General features: G+C 42.1%; 2 protein-coding genes and 1 long non-coding RNA gene across 6 annotated transcripts in view; 2 read left to right on the top strand and 1 right to left on the bottom strand.

Moving 5' to 3' along the window:
- dnah3 (dynein axonemal heavy chain 3) overlaps positions 1-4,026 on the top strand; it is a 57,565-nt gene extending 53,539 nt beyond the window's left edge. The window contains exon 61 of the mRNA XM_055924386.1: positions 13-4,026. Coding sequence (XP_055780361.1) covers positions 13-366 — 354 coding nt within the window. The 3' untranslated portion in view covers positions 367-4,026. The remainder of the gene's footprint in view (positions 1-12) is intronic.
- A 55-nt stretch (positions 4,027-4,081) lies between these two features.
- On the bottom strand, positions 4,082-8,170 carry LOC129856634 (uncharacterized). Of its 3 annotated transcripts, XR_008759790.1 has the most exons (3): positions 7,979-8,170; positions 7,732-7,793; positions 4,082-5,123 (listed from the first exon to the last, which is right to left on the bottom strand). It is a non-coding gene; the product is annotated as an uncharacterized LOC129856634 (long non-coding RNA). The 3 variants fall into 3 exon arrangements; XR_008759789.1 differs by lacking the exon at positions 7,732-7,793 and having other exon boundaries at positions 7,979-8,040; XR_008759788.1 differs by lacking the exon at positions 7,979-8,170 and having other exon boundaries at positions 7,732-7,818.
- Positions 8,171-8,307: 137 nt separating this feature from the next.
- dcun1d3 (defective in cullin neddylation 1 domain containing 3) lies at positions 8,308-21,492 on the top strand. 2 transcript variants are annotated; one of them, XM_055924384.1, is made up of 4 exons: positions 8,308-8,458; positions 10,045-10,130; positions 10,635-11,202; positions 19,099-21,492. In XM_055924384.1, the coding sequence occupies exons 3-4, from the start codon at positions 10,745-10,747 to the stop codon at positions 19,649-19,651; spliced, it is 1,011 nt and encodes a 336-aa protein (XP_055780359.1). In that variant the 5' UTR covers positions 8,308-8,458; positions 10,045-10,130; positions 10,635-10,744; the 3' UTR covers positions 19,652-21,492. The 2 variants fall into 2 exon arrangements, with proteins under 2 accessions (XP_055780359.1, XP_055780358.1); XM_055924383.1 differs by having other exon boundaries at positions 8,308-8,662.
- Positions 21,493-21,848: the final 356 nt, after the last annotated feature.

Genomic DNA, 21,848 nt, shown 5'->3' with positions numbered 1-21,848 from the left:
TGTCTCTATCAGGTGACCAAGCAAGAGACCCACATGGAAAACAAGCCAGATGATGGGGCCTACGTGAAGGGGTTCTTCCTGGAAGGGGCACGCTGGGACCGGGAGAAGATGGTCATAGGAGAGTCCCTCCCCAAGATCCTCTTCGACCCCCTGCCCATCATCTGGCTCAGGCCAGGGGAGATGTCAAAGTTCCTGCATGAGAACATCTACGTGTGTCCCGTGTACAAGACAAGTGCCCGGCGCGGAACCCTGTCCACCACGGGCCACTCCACCAACTATGTAATGCCTATCGAGCTTCCCTCCGACCGGCCACAGAAACATTGGATCAACCGCGGGGTGGCCTGTCTGTGCCAGCTGGATGACTAGGCACAGCTCTGCAGACATCTTGCAGGATGTTAGATATGAGAGACAGACAATCAACTCACTCCTTTTAAATAGCTATTAAAGGCAGAATTGTATGCTGGATATTTTCAACTCGATTTGATATTTTTAAAGATTGCACAGGCTGTCATATAGCCTGGGTACCAGTCTCTTTAGCTAACATTCCACTCCTTGACACTCCTTGTCATTGCCAAAGAGACTGGCCTCTCAATGTTCAATATGCAGCCGGCTTTACAGCACAGTTGCTGGTTGGTTGTTGGAAACAACATGAATATTTTCCATGCCAATGTTATGGAACATGGGGCAAATTTGGCACAATATAGAATTTGAATTTTAAGAACGGCAACAAACAAAACCGTTACGACCTGCTGCGGTAATTCCCTGGTGAGAAGCAGTGTCAATGCAAGATCATGTTGTTCAAATTGGCTAGAGAGGACTCCATAATGAGAGTGAAATGATGATACGTAAAATATTAGCCTACAAGAGTCAATCGAGCTATGTTTGCTTCAGTTGCATCCCATTAATGAGAGCAAAGAAATGCAAAACTGGCACCTGTTGTCATTACTCGCACATATGCTGATCATAATGAAATTGCTTACTTAAAAAAAAAAAAAATGTATGCTTGTTGCAACCTGGTCTCAGAGCATTTTGTATTATTCTGTATGTAAATCCGAGACACACTATTTAGTATATCTTACGTATTTGTGGATGTCCATTACCCATTTCATATGAAATGTTACGAATTACAATTCATATTATATGTTATGAATTTGCTAAATGTACAATATGTTACGAATTTGCAAAACGTTTAATACGTTACGAATTCTAGCTAGGTGGCTAACGTTAGCTAAGCTAGGAGTTAGGGTTAAGTTTAGGAGTACGGTTGAAGGGTTACCTAACATGCTAAGTAGTTACAAAGTAGCGAGTAGTTGCTAATTAGCTAAAATTCTGAAGTTGTCCGTGAAGAAATTCGAACTCGCAACCTTTGGGTTGCTAGACGTTCACCCTATATACCCACCCATCCACACTGACCAACCACCCTCCTTTCATTTTTGTCTTAACCATCTGTCTTATGAAAACGTACTAAACATAACATACTTACTAAATGGAGTGTCTTGGATTTATATGCAGAGTAATAAGAAATGCTCTGAGACCAGGTTGCCATTTCAGTTCTATTATTTGTCCCTCCTCTCAAATTAATAAGAGATTGAGTCAAGATGGGATACTTTAGGAAACTTTCTGAATGGACAAAGCGAGAATTAGCGAACACACACACACACCCTAAAAGGATCCATCAATCAAACCCACCAGCACACCTCAGACACAAACAAATCTAATTTCTCCTTTCCAATTTTTTTCCCCTATCAGTCTAATTTGCATAAACATGTGATTGGATGATAGCGGTGAAGGTTATCGAATCCTCTGATCTCCTGGAGCTCATTAATGGTAGAACGTTCATATTTGAATATTGCCGAAAGGCCGGTCTCTTTGGTAATGACAAGGAGTGGAATGTTAAAGACACTGGTACCAGGCTAGCGGTCATAGAGATGGATCCCCTTCCGTAGCGGTGCGTGGGTAAAGTCACTAGGACCAGGCTAACGGTCATAGAGATGGATCCCCTTCCGTAGCGGTGCGTGGGTAAAGTCACTAGGACCAGGCTAGCGGTCATAGAGATGGATCCCCTTCCGTAGCGGTGCGTGGGTAAAGTCACTAGGACCAGGCTAGCGGTCATAGAGATGGATCCCCTTCCGTAGCGGTGCGTGGGTAAAGTCACTAGGACCAGGCTACCGGTCATAGAGATGGATCCCCTTCCGTAGCGGTGCGTGGGTAAAGTCACTAGGACCAGGCTAGCGGTCATAGAGATGGATCCCCTTCCGTAGCGGTGCGTGGGTAAAGTCACTAGGACCAGGCTAGCGGTCATAGAGATGGATCCCCTTCCGTAGCGGTGCGTGGGTAAAGTCACTGGGGAAGCCAAGCCAGAAACAAAAGAGCCATATTACAACCTGTGTTGTGATAATTGAGTCGTTTGCTCTATAACCTGTTAGTTCATATGCCTTGTCACCGCGAAATATAGGCCTAAGGGCGAGACAATAAGAGACTGTGGCAGAATAAATTGAACCAGACCTTTGTTTCATCACGAAGTCGGAGAACAACCTCTGTCCGGTGAAGTCCACAAAGCATATTGCATGTAACAAAGTTACATGACCCAAAGCATGGTCAAGCAAGTTAAAATTTCCAACATTTTCGGAGTACTAAATCAACTATTGATTTAGAACCACAGAAATAACGCTTGTGTGTGCAACTAGAAAAAACATGTTGACTCACCCGACTTGTAGAGAAACACCAATGCCATCCTCCTCTCTGTCATGTTGACGAAACGGTCTATCACTCTATCATACAGTACACGCTTTTAGTTTTTGTTGACCTAGGCAACCTGGCTAAAATGCTTGCTCGCTAGCCTAACTTCCTTTCATGGGCAACGATTAACCAACTAGTTGACCTGTTTACTCAGTTGCAAAAACCATAGAGGGTTGGTGGTGTGTTTACATACACTACATGACCAAAAGTATATGGACACCTGCTCGTTGAACATCTAATTCCAAAATCATGGGCATTAATAAGGAGTTGGTCCCCCCTTTGCCGCTATAACAGCCTCCATCCACTCTTCTGGGAAGGGTTTCCACTAGATGTTGGAACATTGCTGCGGGGACTTGCTTCTATTCAGCCACAAGAGCATTAGTGAGGTCAGGCACTGATGTTGGGCGATTAGGCCTGGCTCTCAGTCGCCGTTCCAATTCATCTCAAAGGTGTTTTGATGGGGTTGACTGGCTCTGTGCAGGCCAGTCAAGTTATTCCACACCGATCTCAACAAACCATTTCTGTATGGACCTCCCTTTGTGCACTGGGGTGTTGTTATGCTGAAACGGGAAAGGGCCTTCCCCAAGCTGTTGCCACAAATTTGGAAGCACAGAATCATCTAGAATGTAATTGTATGCTGTAGCATTAAGATTTCCATTCACTGGAACTAAGGGGCCTAGCTCGAACCATGAAAAACAGCCCCAGACCATTATTCCTCCTCCACTAAACTCCACAGTTGGCACTATGCATTGGGGCAGGTAGAGTTCTCCTGGCATCCGCCAAACCCAGATTAGTCCGTCGGACTGCCAGATGGTGAAGCGTGATCCATAATTCCAGAGAACGCGTTTCCACTGCTCCAGAGTCCAATGGCGGTGAGCTTTACACCACACCAGCCGATGCTTGGCATTGCGCATGGTGAGCTTAGGCTTGTGTGCGGCTGCTCGGCCATGGAAACCCATTTCATGAAGCTCCCAACTAACAGTTCTTGTGCTGACGTTGCTTCCAGAGGCAGTTTGGAACTCGGTAGTGAGTGTTGCAACCAAGGACAGAAAATATTTTTTGGTGGTTGCACATTACCTTTAAAACTGGAAAGCCGCAAAAAAAAAAAAAAATCTGGCTTTTCTTTAAAGAGAGTAGCCTACTAATCTTTAACTGGTTATAGTAAGACATTGTTCCTATCAGTTCAATTTAACAGTTGATAAACTGAAGGTGGTGGTAAATGAATAAAACCTTTGTTGTGTGTATGCACTTTACTCAATAAATCCTTAAGTCTATTTTTCAACCCGACAGAGTTCATCTGACTTTTTAGTATTTCCTTGAAAGAATGAATGCAGAGGAGTGGTGCTTTTCAAATCTCAATTTATTGAAATGATAAATATATTCAAAATAGTATCATAAATCTTTATGGCTACTTATCTTACAGGACAGACAATGCTGACATCTACATAGCAGCTCTTTGTCAGGAATCACATGCATAAATATACTTGGTACAGTGTACTGTTGCAGACATCATGGAGTGGATGCTACAGTGCAGTTTACAATGCAATGTGCTTGATGAACATTGATTTGCGTGATGAACAATGGAAATTAATGACTATTTTCCTCCAATATATAAGATGGATTTTCAACTCAACTCCTGAGTTCAGTCAGTAACTCCCCTCGTGTACTTGGTAACATAAAACCTTCACAAGAATATAGAGTTCATCTAGTATCAGCTGTAGTATCAGCTGTCCTCATGTGACTGTAAGTAAACTGGCTTGGCCTGCTTCCTCAAGCGTTGCTGTGCTTTCAGCTTCCTGCCTTTCTGGGTTGCCAGTCCCATTATAAGCAGGTAGATCTGCAACGAAGGGTATGGAACCGAAATAAAACCATTACATTAAATAATAGTGAATTCACACAATATTGCCTGAGATATATAAACATTTATTCTGGTTTAGATGTCTGTCACTTACAAGTCTTGGATAGGGATTCCTGTAATAAAGACCTGCGAAACTTAGTGGGGAAAAACATCGCTCAGATTCTCACACCAAAGCATTTAAGTGTGAACTCTAAAACGTGTCTGATATGTCCAGAGATTATTACTAAATGAAAGAATTTGAAAATGTCAACCAGGCTTTTCTTGACACTCACTAATTTCTATCCTTGCCTCACATTCTGCTAAGCACTTCTTTATTGATTCCTGATCTGTCAACTGAAAGGGATACACAGAGCAACAGATTAATCAAACAGATAAAGATGATACCGAGCTACACAGACAAACATAGGGTCTGTCTTTACCTGTTGGTCCTGTCTGAAGAGGGTCTGGGCCTCCTGGACAATGTACCTTCTGTCGCTCACAGTGTCTTGTGGGAGTGTGGACTGCGCCCCAGGCGATCCGAAATACCCTAATATACAGTGACAGGACCAGATTACTTGTGGCTGTCGTCATTTGGTCTAAAAACAATACAAAGCAGGGAATAGAAAAAATATATGCAAGGAGTAACTTGCCCTATATAATTAACACCAGACTCAACCAAAGGATCCAGAGTACGGCAAAAGACTGGGGGCCCCATTTGAATTGATATAATCTGTGATCAAACATAATTTAATAGGTGAAAACATATACATTTAGAATATATACGGCGGTTGGTGAAAGTAAAGATTCCATTACATTGCTTTGAATGATTACTTAAACAGAGGTAGGTTTAGTGCTGGACGTGTGGGTAAATAATACATGTACATGCATGTTTCAATAAACCACTAGGTGGAGATATAACATCTGAAATTTAGTAATAGTAGCAGAGACTAGATAGTTCTTATAAAAACTGACAGCCGTGGTATATCAAACCGTATGCCACGGGTATGACAAAACATTTATTTTTACTACTCTAATTCCGTTGGTAACCAGTTCATAATAGCAATAAGGCACCTCGGGGGTTTGTGGTATATGGCCAATATACCATGGCTAAGGGCTGTATCCAGGCGCTCTGTGTTGCGCATAAGAACAGCTCTTAGCCATGGTATATAGGCCATATACCACACCTCTGGCCTTACTGCTTAATTATACCTCAGTGGACTAAATAGCTACTTGCTTCTTCTACAACTACAGCCCTTCACTGGTTTCCACAAATACAAAGTCAGGGAAAGGAAAGGGGGATACCTAGTCAGTTGTACAACTTAATGCATTCAACTGAAATGCGTCTTCCGCATTTAACCCAACCTTCTGAATCAGAGGTGCAGGGGCTGCCATAATCGACATCCACATCTTAAACATAGGCTACAACGTAAAAATGTATGAAAACAAAAATGAGCTTTTTGGTCTTAATTTAAGGTTAGCGTTAGGCTTAAGGTTAGCAGTGTGGTCAAGGTTATGGTTAGGTTTAAGATCACATTTTAAGAAGATAAATTGTAGAGTTTATGATTTTTGTGGCTGTGGTAACTAGTGATGACCCTTCCCCGGTGACTGGTTAAAAATCCAATCAAGTTTATTTATAAAGAGCTTTTAACATCAGCAGATGTCACAAAGTGCGTATACAGAATCCCAAACTAAAACCCCAAACAGCAAGCAATAGATGTAGAAGCTGTCTTATGTAGACTAGAATTATACAGCGTTCAAAACAGCCGGGAACTCGGAATCTCCGACTTCAGTGTGTTCAAGACAACTGGGAACTCTGAAAAAAACAAGCTCCGACTATGAAAAATCGGTTTGAATGGTCATCCAAGTATTAATTCCAACTCGGGAACTCTGGCCTCTTTCTAGAGCTCCGACTTTCCGACCTGAAGATCACCGATGTCATGATTTGACCTGGTATTTTTCAGAGTTCCCAGTTGTCTTGAAAGCACCATTCAACTCAGGAGGCTGAAGAAATGTGGCTTGTCACCTAAAACCCCCACAAACTTTAACAGATGCACAATTGAGAGCATCCTGTCGGGCTACATCATCGCCTGGTACGGCAACTGCACCGTCCCCAACCGCAGGGCTTTCCAGAGGGTGGTGTGGTCTGCACAGCGCATCACCGGGGGCAAACTACCTGCTCTCCAGGACACCTACAGCACTCGTTGTCACAGGAAGGCCAAAAAGATCATCAAGGACAACAACCACCCGAGCCACTGCCTGTTCACCCCACTACCATCCAGAAGGCGAGGTCAGTACAGGTGCATCAAAGCTGGGACCTGAAAAATAGCTTCTATCTCAAGGCCATCAGACTGTTAAACAGCCATCACTAACACAGAGAGGCTGCTGCCTACATACAGACTTGAAATCATTGGCCTCTTTAATAAATGGATCACTAATCACTTTAATAATGTTTACATATCTTGCATTACTCATCTCACATGTATATACTGTATTTTATCCCATCTTGCCTATGCCACTAGGTCATTGCTCATCCATATATTCCTATTACATTCCTTTACTTAGATTTGTGTGTATTAGGTAGTTGTTGTGGAATTGTTAGATTACTTGTTAGATATTGCTGCACTGTCGGAACTAGAAGCACAAGCTTTTCGCTACACTCGCAATAACATCTGCTAACCATGTGTATGTGACCAATAAAATTTGATTTATAATGAGCTGATTAATGTTGAAAAGTGTACTTTTCTAGGAATTTGGAATAAAATTAGGTCAAATATTGACTTAGTGATAGTGATCTTCAGGCCGGAGCTCTAGAAAGACGCCAGAGTTTCCAACTTGTAATTCCTAGTTGGATGACCGTTAAATTATTTTCCAAATAGACGCTTTTATTTTCCCAAATTCCTAATTGTCTTGAACGCACTTAAGTCAGAGATTTTCGAATTCCTAGTTGTTTTGAACGCGGCATATATAGCTGAGTTAGTTATCTAATGCCATGTTCAAAACAACTGGGAGCTCGGAACTCCGAAATGTCCAACTTCAGTGCGTTCAAATCATCAGGAAAATACGAGGTCCCGACTGGAAAAAATCGATTTGAACAGTCATCCATCTTTCTAGAACTCCGAAATTCCGACTTGAAGTTCAATGACGTGATGATTTACCTCGTATTTTCCCGAATTTCCAGTTGATTTGAACGCGGCATAATGGGGTCTGTGCGTCACACCTATGAATATGGGCTAACGTGAGCTAGCAGAGTAACAAGACAAAGTACCTGTTTATGACACGCTTGTCGTTCATTTAATACGAAAGTCTAGGGTAGAAATATCTAACGCTGTATGTTTACATTGCAATAACACCATGCTAACTTATCGAATAATAGTATTATATGGCAATTATTACTTGACCTACCTGCTGTGCTGTTAGCTTTTTGACAACATGTCGCATCGAAATGACGATTAAATTGACGTATTTGAGAGGTGTGTTCGCAGCAATTAGTGTTGCAAAGTCGCTGCGAAACAATTAAATAGTCAATTTTTCATTCACTTTTCAAAGCCCTTCAAGTTCAACCCCAAAGACGATTTCACCAAATATTATGTTAATTCATGTTCGTTGGGTTTTAGCTGTATTAGTCAGGTTGCGAGCTACTACAATTTTGAACTAAATCTAAACAGGGGACCTTATCCATACAGATCAGTGGATGGTATAGTTGCTAGCTGTCTAACTGGTGCTCTGTTGGGAGGAAGTGATGCAGGGAAAATCCACTCAATGACTAAAAGGGAAACACAAAGAAACTATAAGCCTTTCGTACTGGTTCATCCGACTTTTTTTTTTTTTTACTAGTCAATTAAAGTAAAAGACAGTCGTCTAGGGCGGTTGTTTGCAAACCAGGTGCGTTCTTATCAGACAAAAGCCAACTTAAACGCTCGTTTTTGTTTATGGTGCTGACTAGCTTCCTACTAGCATTAGCTTAGCTGGCTAGCTTTTTAGCTAAGTGGGGCTGATTGTGTCGTTGTGTCCTAAGTTCGCTATTTGTTTTACTGATGTTATTGGAGTGGCGTGCGTGATTTTCTCGACAATCAACTATTTTTAAAGGTAACGTTACTTATCCTGTATGTGTTCTAAAATAGTTTATATTTTTATGGCATACTAGATTGCTAACTTTACAGATAACTAGTTAGCTACATGATGACGTGCTAGCTAGCCAGTCGGTAGCTAAGTATGATGATGGCGAAGTGTAACCAGCCACAAACGAGGCTATATTATTAACAGGGAACTTAGCTGCTGTAGTTGTTAGACAGTCAAGTTGATTAGGTTAACATGTTAGCTGGTCAAACAAAGAAACAGGTATGTTAGCCAACGTTCAGATGCAAACTAGAACTGCACAGCTGAGCTAGCTACCAAGTTTAAAGATAATTGTTGGCAGTGTTATTTTGATAAATGGGTTGCCAACTAAATAGCTAGACGTTCCCCACAGTATATACATGCCGATGTGTTCCTAGTCAGCTAACTACAACAATAAAGCCTATCATATTAGAATGAGGTGAACGTGGTTGAAAGCACTGCAGGCTTTCCAGGAGGTGTTTTGCCTGTACATGTCCACGGAAGTTTCATTCCTCATGAATAGTTTCAATAAATGTGATCAGGGGCTTTTCGCTTGTTGCTAAGTGTTTAATCAAACCATGAAAGACAGGCACAAAATAAAACACCAACTAGTTGAACAAGAATGGTAGTACAGTTTTTGGCTTATGAATCTTGCAACATCTGGAAGCCATCATGAATTCCTCATTGAGTAACAGAATATTTCAAATGTAGGCCTATGTAATTAAAAGGTCTCTAACAAAGGAAAGGGCTAGGCATATTTATCTCTATGGTTTCCTGCTTTCAGTGGTGAAAAAAGTACCTAAATGGCATACTTGAGTAAAGGTACCTTAATTAATAGAAAATGACTCAAGTGAAAGTCAGCCAGTAAAATACTTCTTGAGTAAAAGCATTTGGTTTTAAACATACTTAAGTATCATAAGTAAATGTAATTGCTAAAATATACTTACGTTTCAAAAGTAAAAGTATACCTTTTCAAATTCCTCATATTAAGCAAACCAGGTGGCACCATTACTTAGATTTTTTTTATTTACCAATAGCCAGGGACATGCTCCAACACTCAAACAGAATTTACAAATGAAGCATGTGTTTAGTGAGTCCGCCAGGTCAGAGGCCAGCTACCCAAAAAACTAAAGTAGTACTTTCAAGTATTTTTACTTAAGTGCTTTACAACGCTGGCTGTTTTCAATTAAAATTAGTTAATTAATCCTTGACACAAGGCTACCCTGCTGTGGAAATGCATGTAGTAAATGACTGCTTTCTCAATCTGAAATTACAAATTCACCTGCAAGTTCATACACTGAATCTACATGTGGGCGAACGATACCCCTGTATCACATTATGCTTATGGTGACAAGATGCTTTGTGTCTTTCAGCATTGCTGATGTTAAGGTCACCACGATGGAGCAGAAAAAGATGAGAACTTCATCTAGAGTGATAAAGCCATTCTGAGGAAGTGTCTGTAAGTACTTATTATCAGAACCAACCCATTTCTTAGCTATCACTGAGCAAGTAGTGTATTGTGCAGGCTAGTAGTATGTATGATCCAGACAACTTACATTTCAATTTTAGTGTTTTATTTGGTGGTTGTATCTTGTGATTTTAGTCAGTTATATGGTAACCCATGCTGTATTAGGCTCTTCTCTATAAGTAGTTATTCAGCCCTCTAGTTTGATATGAACCCTCATCTACATGGTACAGTACCAGCTTCAAAGCTTCTATGGTAACTGGGTCAGGCTTAAAACTGCCAGACACTTCACCCTTTTCCATTGGTGATGTATCCTACTTGTATGGTTTTCATATGATTTTCTTATTTTAGCATTTAGCAGTTGTCTTCTCTAGTAATTATTACCTCAGTGTTGTGGCTTTTGACCCTTTGTGACTAACGGGTTTGTTGAATCAGTGACTCATTGTCACAGTTGTTGTTGACCCTGTGTGACTGTGCTTGACTCCTCCTCTGGTCCAGGGCCCAAGGGCATGTTGAGACGTCTCACCAGGCCAGAGCAGAGGCGTCTTGGTGGGGCAGACAGGGCCTGAAGGAGGGGAGGACAGACCGAGAGGACCAGCGAGAGAGACATGGGCCAGTGCGTCACCAAGTGTAAGAACCCATCGTCCTCGCTCGGCAGCAAGAGTGGCGACAAGGAGCAGGGGTCCAAGTCCCACCACAAGAAAGGCGGCAGCGGGGGAGGAGGGCACAAAGAGGAGCCTGGCACTGTGTGCAGAAAGGCCTCCAGTGAGCACATGTTCAACGGCACCAAGACCGCCATGGAGGTTACCGTGGAGACCACAGTGATCCCTGCGTCGGCCATGCTGGGGGACCTGAGGAAGGAGGACCGCTCGGTGGCGGATAGGGAGGGGCCGTCCTTGCTGCGCATCGAGGCGCTCTTCTGCTGCTACAAGGACCCGCATGAGGATGACATCTTGGAGGAGGGCATGGAGAGGTTCTGCAACGACCTGTGCGTGGACCCCGCCGAGTTCCGCGTGCTGGTCCTCGCCTGGAAGTTCCAGGCGGCCACCATGTGCAAGTTTACAAGGTGAGAGACGGGTTGGGGATGAGATCGGAAGGAGTAAGGATGAGACAGATGATGCTTCATCAATGTGTTTTAGCCTGATATTCAGAAAACAACATGTTCTGAGAAGATTCCTGAAGTCATTTATTGGTCCAAAAGAGACCATATTAGCCTGTAATATTGATTAGCATGGCTGATTCAATTTCTAAAATGGCTACTGCTGCCCTGCACTGTATGTTTTAGGCTAGCTTCCCCTCTCACTGTGCAGTGTTTCATTTAACATTGGTCTGGCTGGCCACCCCACCCCCACTACTCTCAGCTTTTAGCAGCTCTGCAGCTCACTTGCTAGCTGACAGGTAGGGGGCACACAGGAAATCGAATCAGGCTCTGACACTGCACTCTGTAATGAGTAGGGATTAGACAGAGTGTCTTTCTCTGATTGTCTATTGCTCAGATGATTTTGTATTCTCAATTTTCATGTAATCTTGTACCTAGTCTGAAGATTGTACCTATTACCATCATTTGACGTATTAACGAATGCTCTCATCTGAGCTACCTAGAGCCAGAAACTTGAAAGGTTTACTATTGCTTTGCTGTTCACACCAAGTCGGATTTCATGTCTGCTGTATAAAAGGGTGTGGAAAAGCAATGTATATTAGGGTACATATCTGGCCAGGGACTCATGCTGAAGTGACAGCAGAACAATGTGACAGGATGTGGTTAAGTTAGTCAAATCCAATGTTATTCGTCACATGCTTCGTAAACAACAGGTGTGGACTAACAGTGAAATGCTCATTTACAGGCCCTTCCCAACAATGCAGAGAGAAAGAAGATAGAGAAATATTAGAAACACAATGATAACATAGCTATATACAAGGGGTACCAGTACCAAGTCGACGTGCAGGGGTACGAAGTAATTGAGATAGATATGTACGTATAACTAGGAATAAAGTGACAGATAGTAAAGAGTAGCAGCAGTTTATGTGATGAGTCAAGAGTTAGTGCAAAAAGGGTCAATGCCGATAACCAGGCTAACTATTAAACTATTTACCAGTCTTATGGCTTGGGGGTAAAAGATGTTAAGGGTCCTGTTGGTTCCAGACTTGGTGCATCAGTACTGCTTGCCGTGCGGTAGCAGAGAGCAGTCTATGACTTGGGTGGCTGGAGTCTTTGACAAATTGTAGGACCATCCTCTTACACCACCTGGTCCTGGATGGCAGGGACCTCGGCCCCAATGATATACTTGGCCGTACGCACTAACCTCTGTAGCGCCTTGCGGTTGGATGCTAAGCAGTTGCCATGAAAAGCGGTGATGCAGCCAGTCAAGATGCTCTCAATATGTAGCTCTAGAACTTTTTTTCGGGATCTGAGGGACAATGCCAAATCTTTTCAGCCTCCTGAGGGGGGAGAGGCATTGTTGTGCTCTCTTCACGAATGTGTTGGTGTCTTTGGACTCTCGACCCGCTCCACTACAGCCCCGTCAATGTGAATGGGGGCGTGCTTAGCCCATTGTTTCCTGTAGTCCACGATCAGCTTCTGGGCACAGGGACGATGGTGGTCTGCTTGAAACATGTAGGTATTACGGACTGGGTCAGGGAGAGGTTGAAAATGTCAGTGAAGAAATTTGCCAACTGGTCATCGCATGCTCTGACAGAGTGCCCTGGTAATCCCGCGGCCTTGTGAATGTTAGCCTGTTTAAAGGTTGGCTACGGGGAGCGTGATTCAATCTTAGTCCTGTATTGAAGCTTTGCCTGTTTGATGGTTCGTCGTAGGGCGTAGCGGAATTTCTTATAAGCATCTGTAACAGTTTAAACTTTACGTCGTCCCCTCGCCCCGACACGGGCGCGAACCAGGGAACCTCTGCACACATCAACAACGGTTGCCCACGAAGCATCGTTACCCATCGCTCCACAAAGGCCGCGGCCCTTGCAGAGCAAGGTGCAACACTACTTCTTGGTTTCAGAGCAAGTGACGTAACTGATTGAAACGCTAGTAGCGCTAACTAGCTAGCCATTTCACATCCGTTACACTCACCCCCCTTTCAACCTCCTCCTTTTCCGCAGCAACCAGTGATCCGGGTCAACAGCATCAATGTAACAGTATAACTTTAAACCGTCCCCTCGCCCCGACACGGGCGCGAACCAGGGACCCTCTGCACACATCAACAACGGTTGCCCACGAAGCATCGTTACCCATCGCTCCACAAAGGCCGCGGCCCTTGCAGAGCAAGGTGCAACACTACTTCTTGGTTTCAGAGCAAGTGACATAACTGATTGAAACGCTAGTAGCGCTAACTAGCTAGCCATTTCACATCCGTTACACATCCGGGTTAGTGTCTCTCCTTGAAAGTGGCGGCTCTAACTGTTAGCTTAGTGTGGATGTTGCCTGTAATCCATGGCTTCTGGTTGGGGTATGTACGTACGGTCACTTTTGGGGCAAAGTCTTCGATGCACTTATTAATGAAGCTTGTGACTGATGTGGTAAACTCCTCAATGCCATCGGATGAGTCCCGGAACATATTCCAGACTGTAATAGGGTGATTCTCACAATCTTGGTTTCAAAGATTTCAAAGATGAAAGCTTTAAAAAAGACTTGCATCAACAAATGTCCTTGTTAGGCATTTGAAGTGTTTAAAAACATTTACTGACAATTTAAGACCTTTTTAAACATATTTTCCTAAACAAGTCCTTAAAAATCTCATTACCGCAATGGTCTGAAAACGTCAAGACCATTGGTAAAGTTAATACATTTTCAGATTTTTTTAAATGGATTATTAAGTCATGCACAGTTACTTAACTCTGAAATAATATATATTTTTTAATTAACATTTTTATTTGATTTTGACTGATTTCTCTCATTACCGCAACACTTTCTGCAATCTACAACCTAATATTTTTGATATTTCATTTAAACCTGACATATTTTCAAAATTGTGGCAAGACTGAGTGGCAAGCCTGCGTTTAAAAGCAAACTACTATTTTCCTTTCATTAAATTAACATAAAATGAACACCTGTTGCGGTAATGATACATATGTTTCGGGAATAAGGTTGATGATTTCGGTAATGATCATAAGTATACTAAGACTGAGGTATGGTTAAAAACATAACATTTAATGTAGAAAATAAATGAGATAATATTGGCACAATAATGGTTTCAAGTTCAATCAATTTAATTTTGCAGTGCTTCAACAGTACATAACATACATAGGCTAAAAACAGAGAACACATAAAAACAACACATACAAAAACATTAGAACAGCACATGATATCGTCACTACACAAACTGGCCTGTACAGTGTCCCTTGGGGATGATGTTTCTATGACCCCAAGCTGGTGCAGCTCCTTTATCTTCAAGCAAAAGTTTTCATGCGTTTTGCAAGCAATGTTTCTCTGTCTGTGACTCTTCGCTGGCCAATCCAAAATGGCTTAAGTTTAAAGAATTGAGCCTTGGAAAGGTTGTGCCTTGGGTTCTCAGACAGAAATCTTCTATGAAGATGTGCCATAGTGTCCGTTAAGGCTCTATTACGAAATATCTGGCCATTTTTCAGAATTTCTCTTGATTTCCCATTTATTACAGTGGACTTCATCTTGATGAAGGGAAGCGGCTGACAAGTTTGCGCATTAGTCTTCTCTGGCTGTTATTGGGTAATGTTCTCTGATGACCTCTCTGTAGTTTTCTTCTGGACCTCTCTGCCTTCCATGTTGACAATTACCTGCTTCCTCTTGGCCATCATCTCAAGTCTTTTCTTTAGGTTGATCATCTCTTTGGTCCTCTCCAGCAGCTTCTCTTCTGTGTAGCGCAACTTTGACCTCCATTTTGATAGTGATTTCTTTCTTCTGTTCCTCTTTTGGGGTGATTCATTTGGGGTAGATGTCGTCATTGGTCCTGGTGTCTTTAGAGATGTCTCTCTTCTTTTAGGAGTTGAGTTGACGGCAGGGACATTTATTTATCTGATGATGTGAGAAGGTCTGTTCTCTTGGGGAGGCTGTGTCTTGAGGATTTTGAACAACTTCTTGTTGAAGTGTATCATCTTCCTGGCTTGATGGTGTTATGTCCAAAACAGCTTTTAGCTGTTTCTTTCTTCTCTTAATACCTTTTTTGAGTTATCCCGACTTTTTCTTCTTTTCATGTTGCTTCTTTGTCAGATCTTCAGTTTTCTTGATTTTACAATTTTGCTTTCGGTTTTGATATCTGGAAATGAATAGGAAGCATGACATGAAATGAGCATGTCTCAAAACATGGGAAAAATCTTACTGTTATGGACACGTCATCCTATAGTAGAGACTGAATAACTTACTGACTGTGTGTGTGCTACAGTACGGACTGAATGGCTTACAGTGTGTGTGTGTGTGTGTGTGTGTGTGTGTGTGTGTGTGTGTGTGTATACTCATCCTATAGTAGGGACTGAATGGCTTACACTTAGACTGTGTGTGGACATCCTATAGTATAAACGGCTTACTGATTTTGTGTGTGAGCGCGCTCGTGTGTGTGTGTGGTGGATGTGTGCGTGCATGCGCAAGTGTAGACTTCCTAACACTGTAGCGTATTGACTTCCTATAGACACTGTATGAGGGCATAGGCTTCCTATAGACTATATATATGCTAATTATGCTTGCTGTAACCTCTCCAACCCCTAACCTCTCTCTCCTTCCTTCTGTACTCTTCCAACAGTTCTGGGTTGGTGTAAACTTTTTCTCTAAATCTTGTCAGCCTAGCCTTCGCTAAAGATTTATTTGTGTGACTTGCTGACTGTCTGCAATTAAACAGGACATTAACTTCTCTAGGGTAGGGGGCAGCATTCGGAATTTTGGATGAAATACATGCCCAAATTAAACAGCCTGTTTCTCGGGCCCAGAAGATATGATATGCATATAACTGGTAGATTTGGATAGAAAACACTCTAAAGTTTCCAAAACGGTTAAAATAGTGTCTGTGAGTTTAACAGAACTTATTTGGCAGGTGAAAACCTGAGAAAAATCCATTCAGGAAGTATTTATTTTTTGGTTTGTAGTTTTCTATTCAATGCCATTACAGTATCCCTTGACGTAGGACTCAACTTGCAGTTTCTATGCCTTCCACTAGATGTCAACAGTCTTTAGAAAGTGTTTCAGTCTTGTATTCTGAAAAATGAGGAAGTAAGAGCAGTCTGAATGAGTGGACCCTAAAGTTTCACTGAGCTTTTTCTTGCGCACAACCGAGAGAGTGCGTTTCTTGTTTACATTTTATATTGACAACGTTATTGTCCGGTTGAAATAGTATCGATTATTTAGGCTAAGAACAACCTGAGGTTTGAATATAAACATCGTTTGACATGTTTCTATGAACTTTACGGATACAATTTGGATTTTTTTGTCTTCCTGTCTTGACTGCGTTTGAGCCTGTGTATTACTGAAGAAAACGCGTGAACAAAACGGAGGTTTTGGGGTATAAAGAGACTTTATCGAACAAGAGGAACATTTATTGAGTAAATGAATGTCTGCTGAGTGCAACTATATGAATATCATCAAAGGTAAGCGATTAATTTTATCTCTATTTCTAAATTGTGTAACTGTTCTATCTGGCTGGCCACTGTTTGTAATGATTTGTCTTGTGGGCTATGTTCTCATAATCGTAATGTATGCTTTCGCCGTAAAGCATTTTTAAAATCTGACACCGTGGTTGGATTCACAAGAAGTTAATCTTTAAACCTATGTAAAATATGTTTTGTTTTCTGAATTTTTATAATGAGTATTTCTGTATTTAAATTTGGCGCCCAGCAGTTTCACTGGCTGTTGAAGTTGTGGGACGCTACCATCTCACGTGCCCAAGAGAGGTTAAGCAAAATATCAACAGTTAGTAAATAATATTCAAATTAATAGTTCATTATATTAAAAAAAAAAAAAATAGTCTGTATGATTAAATTCTCATTACTGAAACAACAGAAGTTCTCTCTACTGCAACTGGCCTTAAATTGCAGCATTAGGTGAGAATGGTGTTCTGAAGGATGAGGAACCTTAGCATGTTTTGCTAACAATAGAGAGACATGATGACTAAGCAAATTTTTACTCAATGTACATAATTAGACATTAATGAAGTATATTTTCATTGAAAATATTAAATCTAACGTTTTTCTAAATGTGGAAAACTACCTGTATCGGTAATGATAATCAATACTGTCGTGTACGCAGTCTGCCAAGAGAATGTTTAACTTTTAACTGGAGAAATATAAAGAGATCTACGTACCTGGTAGCCATCTTGAAGGTACTGGCAGATGTGTTGCTTCATTCAAAATCAAACTTTTTATTTAAAATTCTCTCTGTGTGTGTATAAACAGTCCTTCAAAAATGTTGCGGAGGATGATAACATCAGTCATGGACACTTAATTTTTCCAATATTTTTTTCATTATTATACATGAAAATCCAGTTAATAATTTTTCTGTCATTTGAAAACATCTAGTAGAACATCCATTAATTTTTTTCAGAATATTTTCATTTTACTCTGTTTAAATTACAACATAACATACATTCCGACAGAGCTGGACGCGTTGCGGTAATGAGAATTTTAGCCGAAAATGCAATAAAATACAAAAATAATTAATTCCTATGTTGAAATTACTCTTTGTGCAAGGCAGAGAACACTTATCTTCATGATATTTTGTTATATTACTAAATTACATGTTTTATATTTAAAATCATTACTGCCATGGTATTTTAAGGATTTCATGAATGACCCAATAGTGAAACAGTCCTGTAGTTTAGCATCCGCTTCATTGGACCACTTCCGTATTGAGCGCGTCACTGGTACATCCTGTTTGAGTTTTTGCTTGTATGCAAGAGTCAGGAGGATAGAGTTATGGTCAGATTTGCCTAAAAAACAGTAAGAGAGAGCTTTGTATGCAGCTCTGTGTGTGGATTAAAGGTGATCTGGAGTTTTTTTTGCCTCTGGTTACACAGGTGACATGCTGGTAGAAATGAGGTAAGACCGATTTCACTTTTCCTGCATTAAAATGACTGGGCTCTTGGAGCGCCACCTGGGTGAGTATTTTCTTGTTTGCTTAAAGCCCTGTACGCTCGTTGAGTGCGGTCTTAGTGCTAGCATCAGTTTGTGGTGGTAAATAGACAGCCTCGAAAGATAGATGAAAACTCACTTGATAAATAGTATAGTCTACAGCTAATGATGTATTTTAACTCGGGTGAGCAGAACCTCGAGACTTCCATAATATTAGAGATTGCGCACCGGCTGTAGTTAACAGAGACCCCCCCCCCCCACCCCCCTTGAGCTTACCCGACGCTGCTGTCCTGCCGATGCATAGAAAAACCAGCAAGAATATTATCCATGCCCTTGTTCAGCCAAGTTTCCTTGAAGCACAGGATATTACAGTTCTTCCGGCCCTGTTGATAGGATAGTCTCGATCGTAGCTCATCCAGTTTGTTCTCCTGTGATTGTACATTCGGCAGTAGAACAGAGCGTAGAGGAGGCTTATTCACTCGCCGCCATAATTTCATTAGGGTGCACGCACGTCGGCCTCTAAATCGCCCGTCTCTTTCTCTTCCGCATGTCGGGGATTCAGGCCTGGCCCGGGGTGAGCAGGGACCCGTAAAACGGCCGCTATACATTCCAGCGCCATTCTCATCAAGGGGGCTTCTTGCCCTTTCTCTCCCTGTGCTCTAAAGCGTGCTTCTCTTTTATCAGAGACTTTAAAAGGAACAGTTATTTCTGTTTTTACTTTACCTGACTTTATGTTGAGGCCCATGTGATGTTTATCGGAGTTAGCTTAGTTGGGAAACTTTTACCTTCTAACTACTTAAATTGCCCAAGTTGTCTTTGTTGCCAAAAATGTAAGAAACTGACAGGTTTTGCTCCCTATGGCTCATTGCCCTGAGTCAAAGGTTGATATTATGTTGCGTTCTATAATGCAGCCCTGTTTCTCCCCTCCTAGGAAGGAGTTTGTGGACGGATGCAGGGCGATCCAGGCGGACAGTCTGGAGGGCATCTGCTCCCGGTTCACCTGCATGCTGCTGGAGGCGCAGGGCGAGGAGAGCTTCAAGGACCTGTACCGCTTCACTTTCCAGTTCGGCCTGGATGCCGAGGAGGGCCAGCGCTCGCTTCAGCGCGACATCGCCATCGCTCTGTGGCGCCTGGTCTTCACGCAGGACACGCCGGATATCCTTGAGCACTGGCTGGACTTCCTCGGTGAGAACCCGTCGGGCGTGCGGGGCATCTCGCGGGACACCTGGAACATGTTCCTCAACTTCACACAGGCCATCGGGCCGGACCTGAGCAACTACAGCGAGGACGAGGCCTGGCCCAGCCTCTTCGACACCTTTGTGGAGTGGGAGATGGAGCGCAGGAAAAAGGAGGCACAGGAGGAGCAGTTGAAGAGGGCAGAGGAGGAGGAGAGGGGATGCACTGAGACCGAGGGCTCTCCCTCCAGCACAGATGGACTTGTAACAGAGAGCGGATGGGGCTCACAGACCTGGGTGGGCCACTGACTATGGAATTCTGGGAAGGAAGGAAGGAAGGTCGGGGTTGGTGGGTTCTGACCTATTAGTGAACTGTACATCTGTGAATCAATGGATGACAAATTAGTATTAACATTACCATTATTCCTCTCGCTCCTTTTCTGTTGCGGTGGGACAGGGTTCCCTTGCACCCTGCTTTATTTCTGGTTATTGAAAGGGCTCTAAGAACTGTATTGTTTTTAAGCACTTCTGTTTAAGTTATTTGTTTTATTTGTCTTTTAATGTCTTTTTTTGAAAAATAATTTGGACATGTGGTCCATTTTAATCTTTCCCAACTCACAAAGAAAGCTCAGTATATAGGGTTGCTTTAAAAACCAGGTGCCAGAAAGCCATACCAGTTCCTAAGTCTCATTTTCCAGCTCGCATTGACCTGGAAACACTGGTGACTGGACCTATCACCCAAAGACGTAGGCTAATTAAATCCTCATATTGCATTAAGAAGGGAAATTGGGACAATCTATTTGTCCTCAAATAACTCCTTATTACCAGAGACTGAGCTTTATCTTTATGGGGTCAGTGAAATCAACTTGATTGCAATTGTTTTGTTTTGGAACAACATTTGAGTGTGGATGAATTGGCTTTCATTTTGAAATGTGGACTATTTAAAGGGTTATATTCTTGGCTTATCTATTGCCTGTAGTTGTGATGGCCAACCAAGATTTGTTCAAGACGTGGTCGTACTCGAGTGTGCATAATGTCCTAAAGTAAAAATTGAAGTGAAGTGACAGTGAAAATACCTTGTTACTATTTTTATTCTATTTATCTAAATAAAAAAAATTGTTGACGCTATATATCAATAAGTCCTTTAAATTTCAAGTTGATTTCTTTGAAAATCATCACGCCCTTTTTTTTCTCTCTTCTGCAGTGTAATTTATGAAAAGGTTGAGTGCTCTAGACCGTGGTAGTGTCTTTAGCTTATTCTAACTACCAGGGCTTGGTTCCATGTTGGTCCCTAGCCCCTGTCCCTTTAGTGTTCACAGATCCCAAAGGACTGAACACATGTAAGCAATATGGTATTGGCCACCACCCCACCAAGCCATTCAATGGACTGTGGACTTCTACCTGAAGTTATAGCTTGCACATATGTAGTTATTTCAGATCTGTGAACAGGGCAGAAGGTGACTGTACCTGGGCTACATTCAGGACTGTTGTGTTAGGTCATTACAAAGCTTTTGCCCCCCCCCCCACCCCCGTCCTTCCATGGAGGGCCGAGTATCTATGGGTTTTCGCTACTCTCTTGTACTTGATTGATTGAATCGAGGTCACAAATTAGTAAAGAACAACACTCGCCTGGTTGTCTAGGTCTTAATTGAAAGGAAAAACCAAAAACCCACAGCACTAGGCCTTCCATGGAATGAGTTTGACAACCTTGCTTTAGGGACTCTGTTGTTAGTTAGAATAAGCTAAGACCTTACCAAGTTTGCTACAATCTTACAACATTGGACAGCTATTGACTCTAGTTTTGTGGGCATGTCAAGAATGTGTGTCGGCTGCTAGTGACTGTTGTGTTAAGTGCACAAAACACAATGGCCCTCCTAGTCACCATGCTTGTAATGCTCTCATTCATGTCTGCAGCTTCTAAACCATTCACAACAGTTGAATTATAATGGAACAGAGCCCAGGCCTTTTGGTGACAGTGGATCATTGTTAACCAGGTGTTTTGGCTCATTGAGTGTCTGCAACTGAGTCTGGTGTGGTCAGGGGGTGCCCTTGTGAGGTTTACATTTTCCTTTGCCCTTTTTATATAAAATGCATTGATTTATAATAAATAAAATCATGTTCCAACTTTTGACAGTGGACCACGAAATGCATATGGGGAGTTTCATTTTGTTTTGGTGGCGTCATTGTCCTGTTCTGATGGAGGGTTTGCAGTATGGCTTTTGAGGACATTTGAACACGACTCGGGCATCTGATCTGACAAATCTGCTGTTTTCCAATATGTACCAGGATGCTCCTTGCCCTGGTTTCTACTTTTCAAACAAAATGTTTTTCTTTAGAAATATAACTTTTTATTGATACCCTGGTGAAGTTTGAGAAAATTGCGAAAATTGTAGCTCTGATATGGCCATAATAGAGTATAATCTATTATGGTTAGTAGGGGTTGCTGGGCAAAGTACAGTATTTCTCGCTCTGCTGTAGTGTATTTGCTTTAGGCAGGCAGTGTACA

This window comes from Salvelinus fontinalis, chromosome 1 (assembly GCF_029448725.1).
Source record: "Salvelinus fontinalis isolate EN_2023a chromosome 1, ASM2944872v1, whole genome shotgun sequence".
Taxonomy (NCBI): Eukaryota; Metazoa; Chordata; class Actinopteri; order Salmoniformes; family Salmonidae; genus Salvelinus; species Salvelinus fontinalis.
This window is presented reverse-complemented; position numbering and strand designations above follow the sequence as displayed.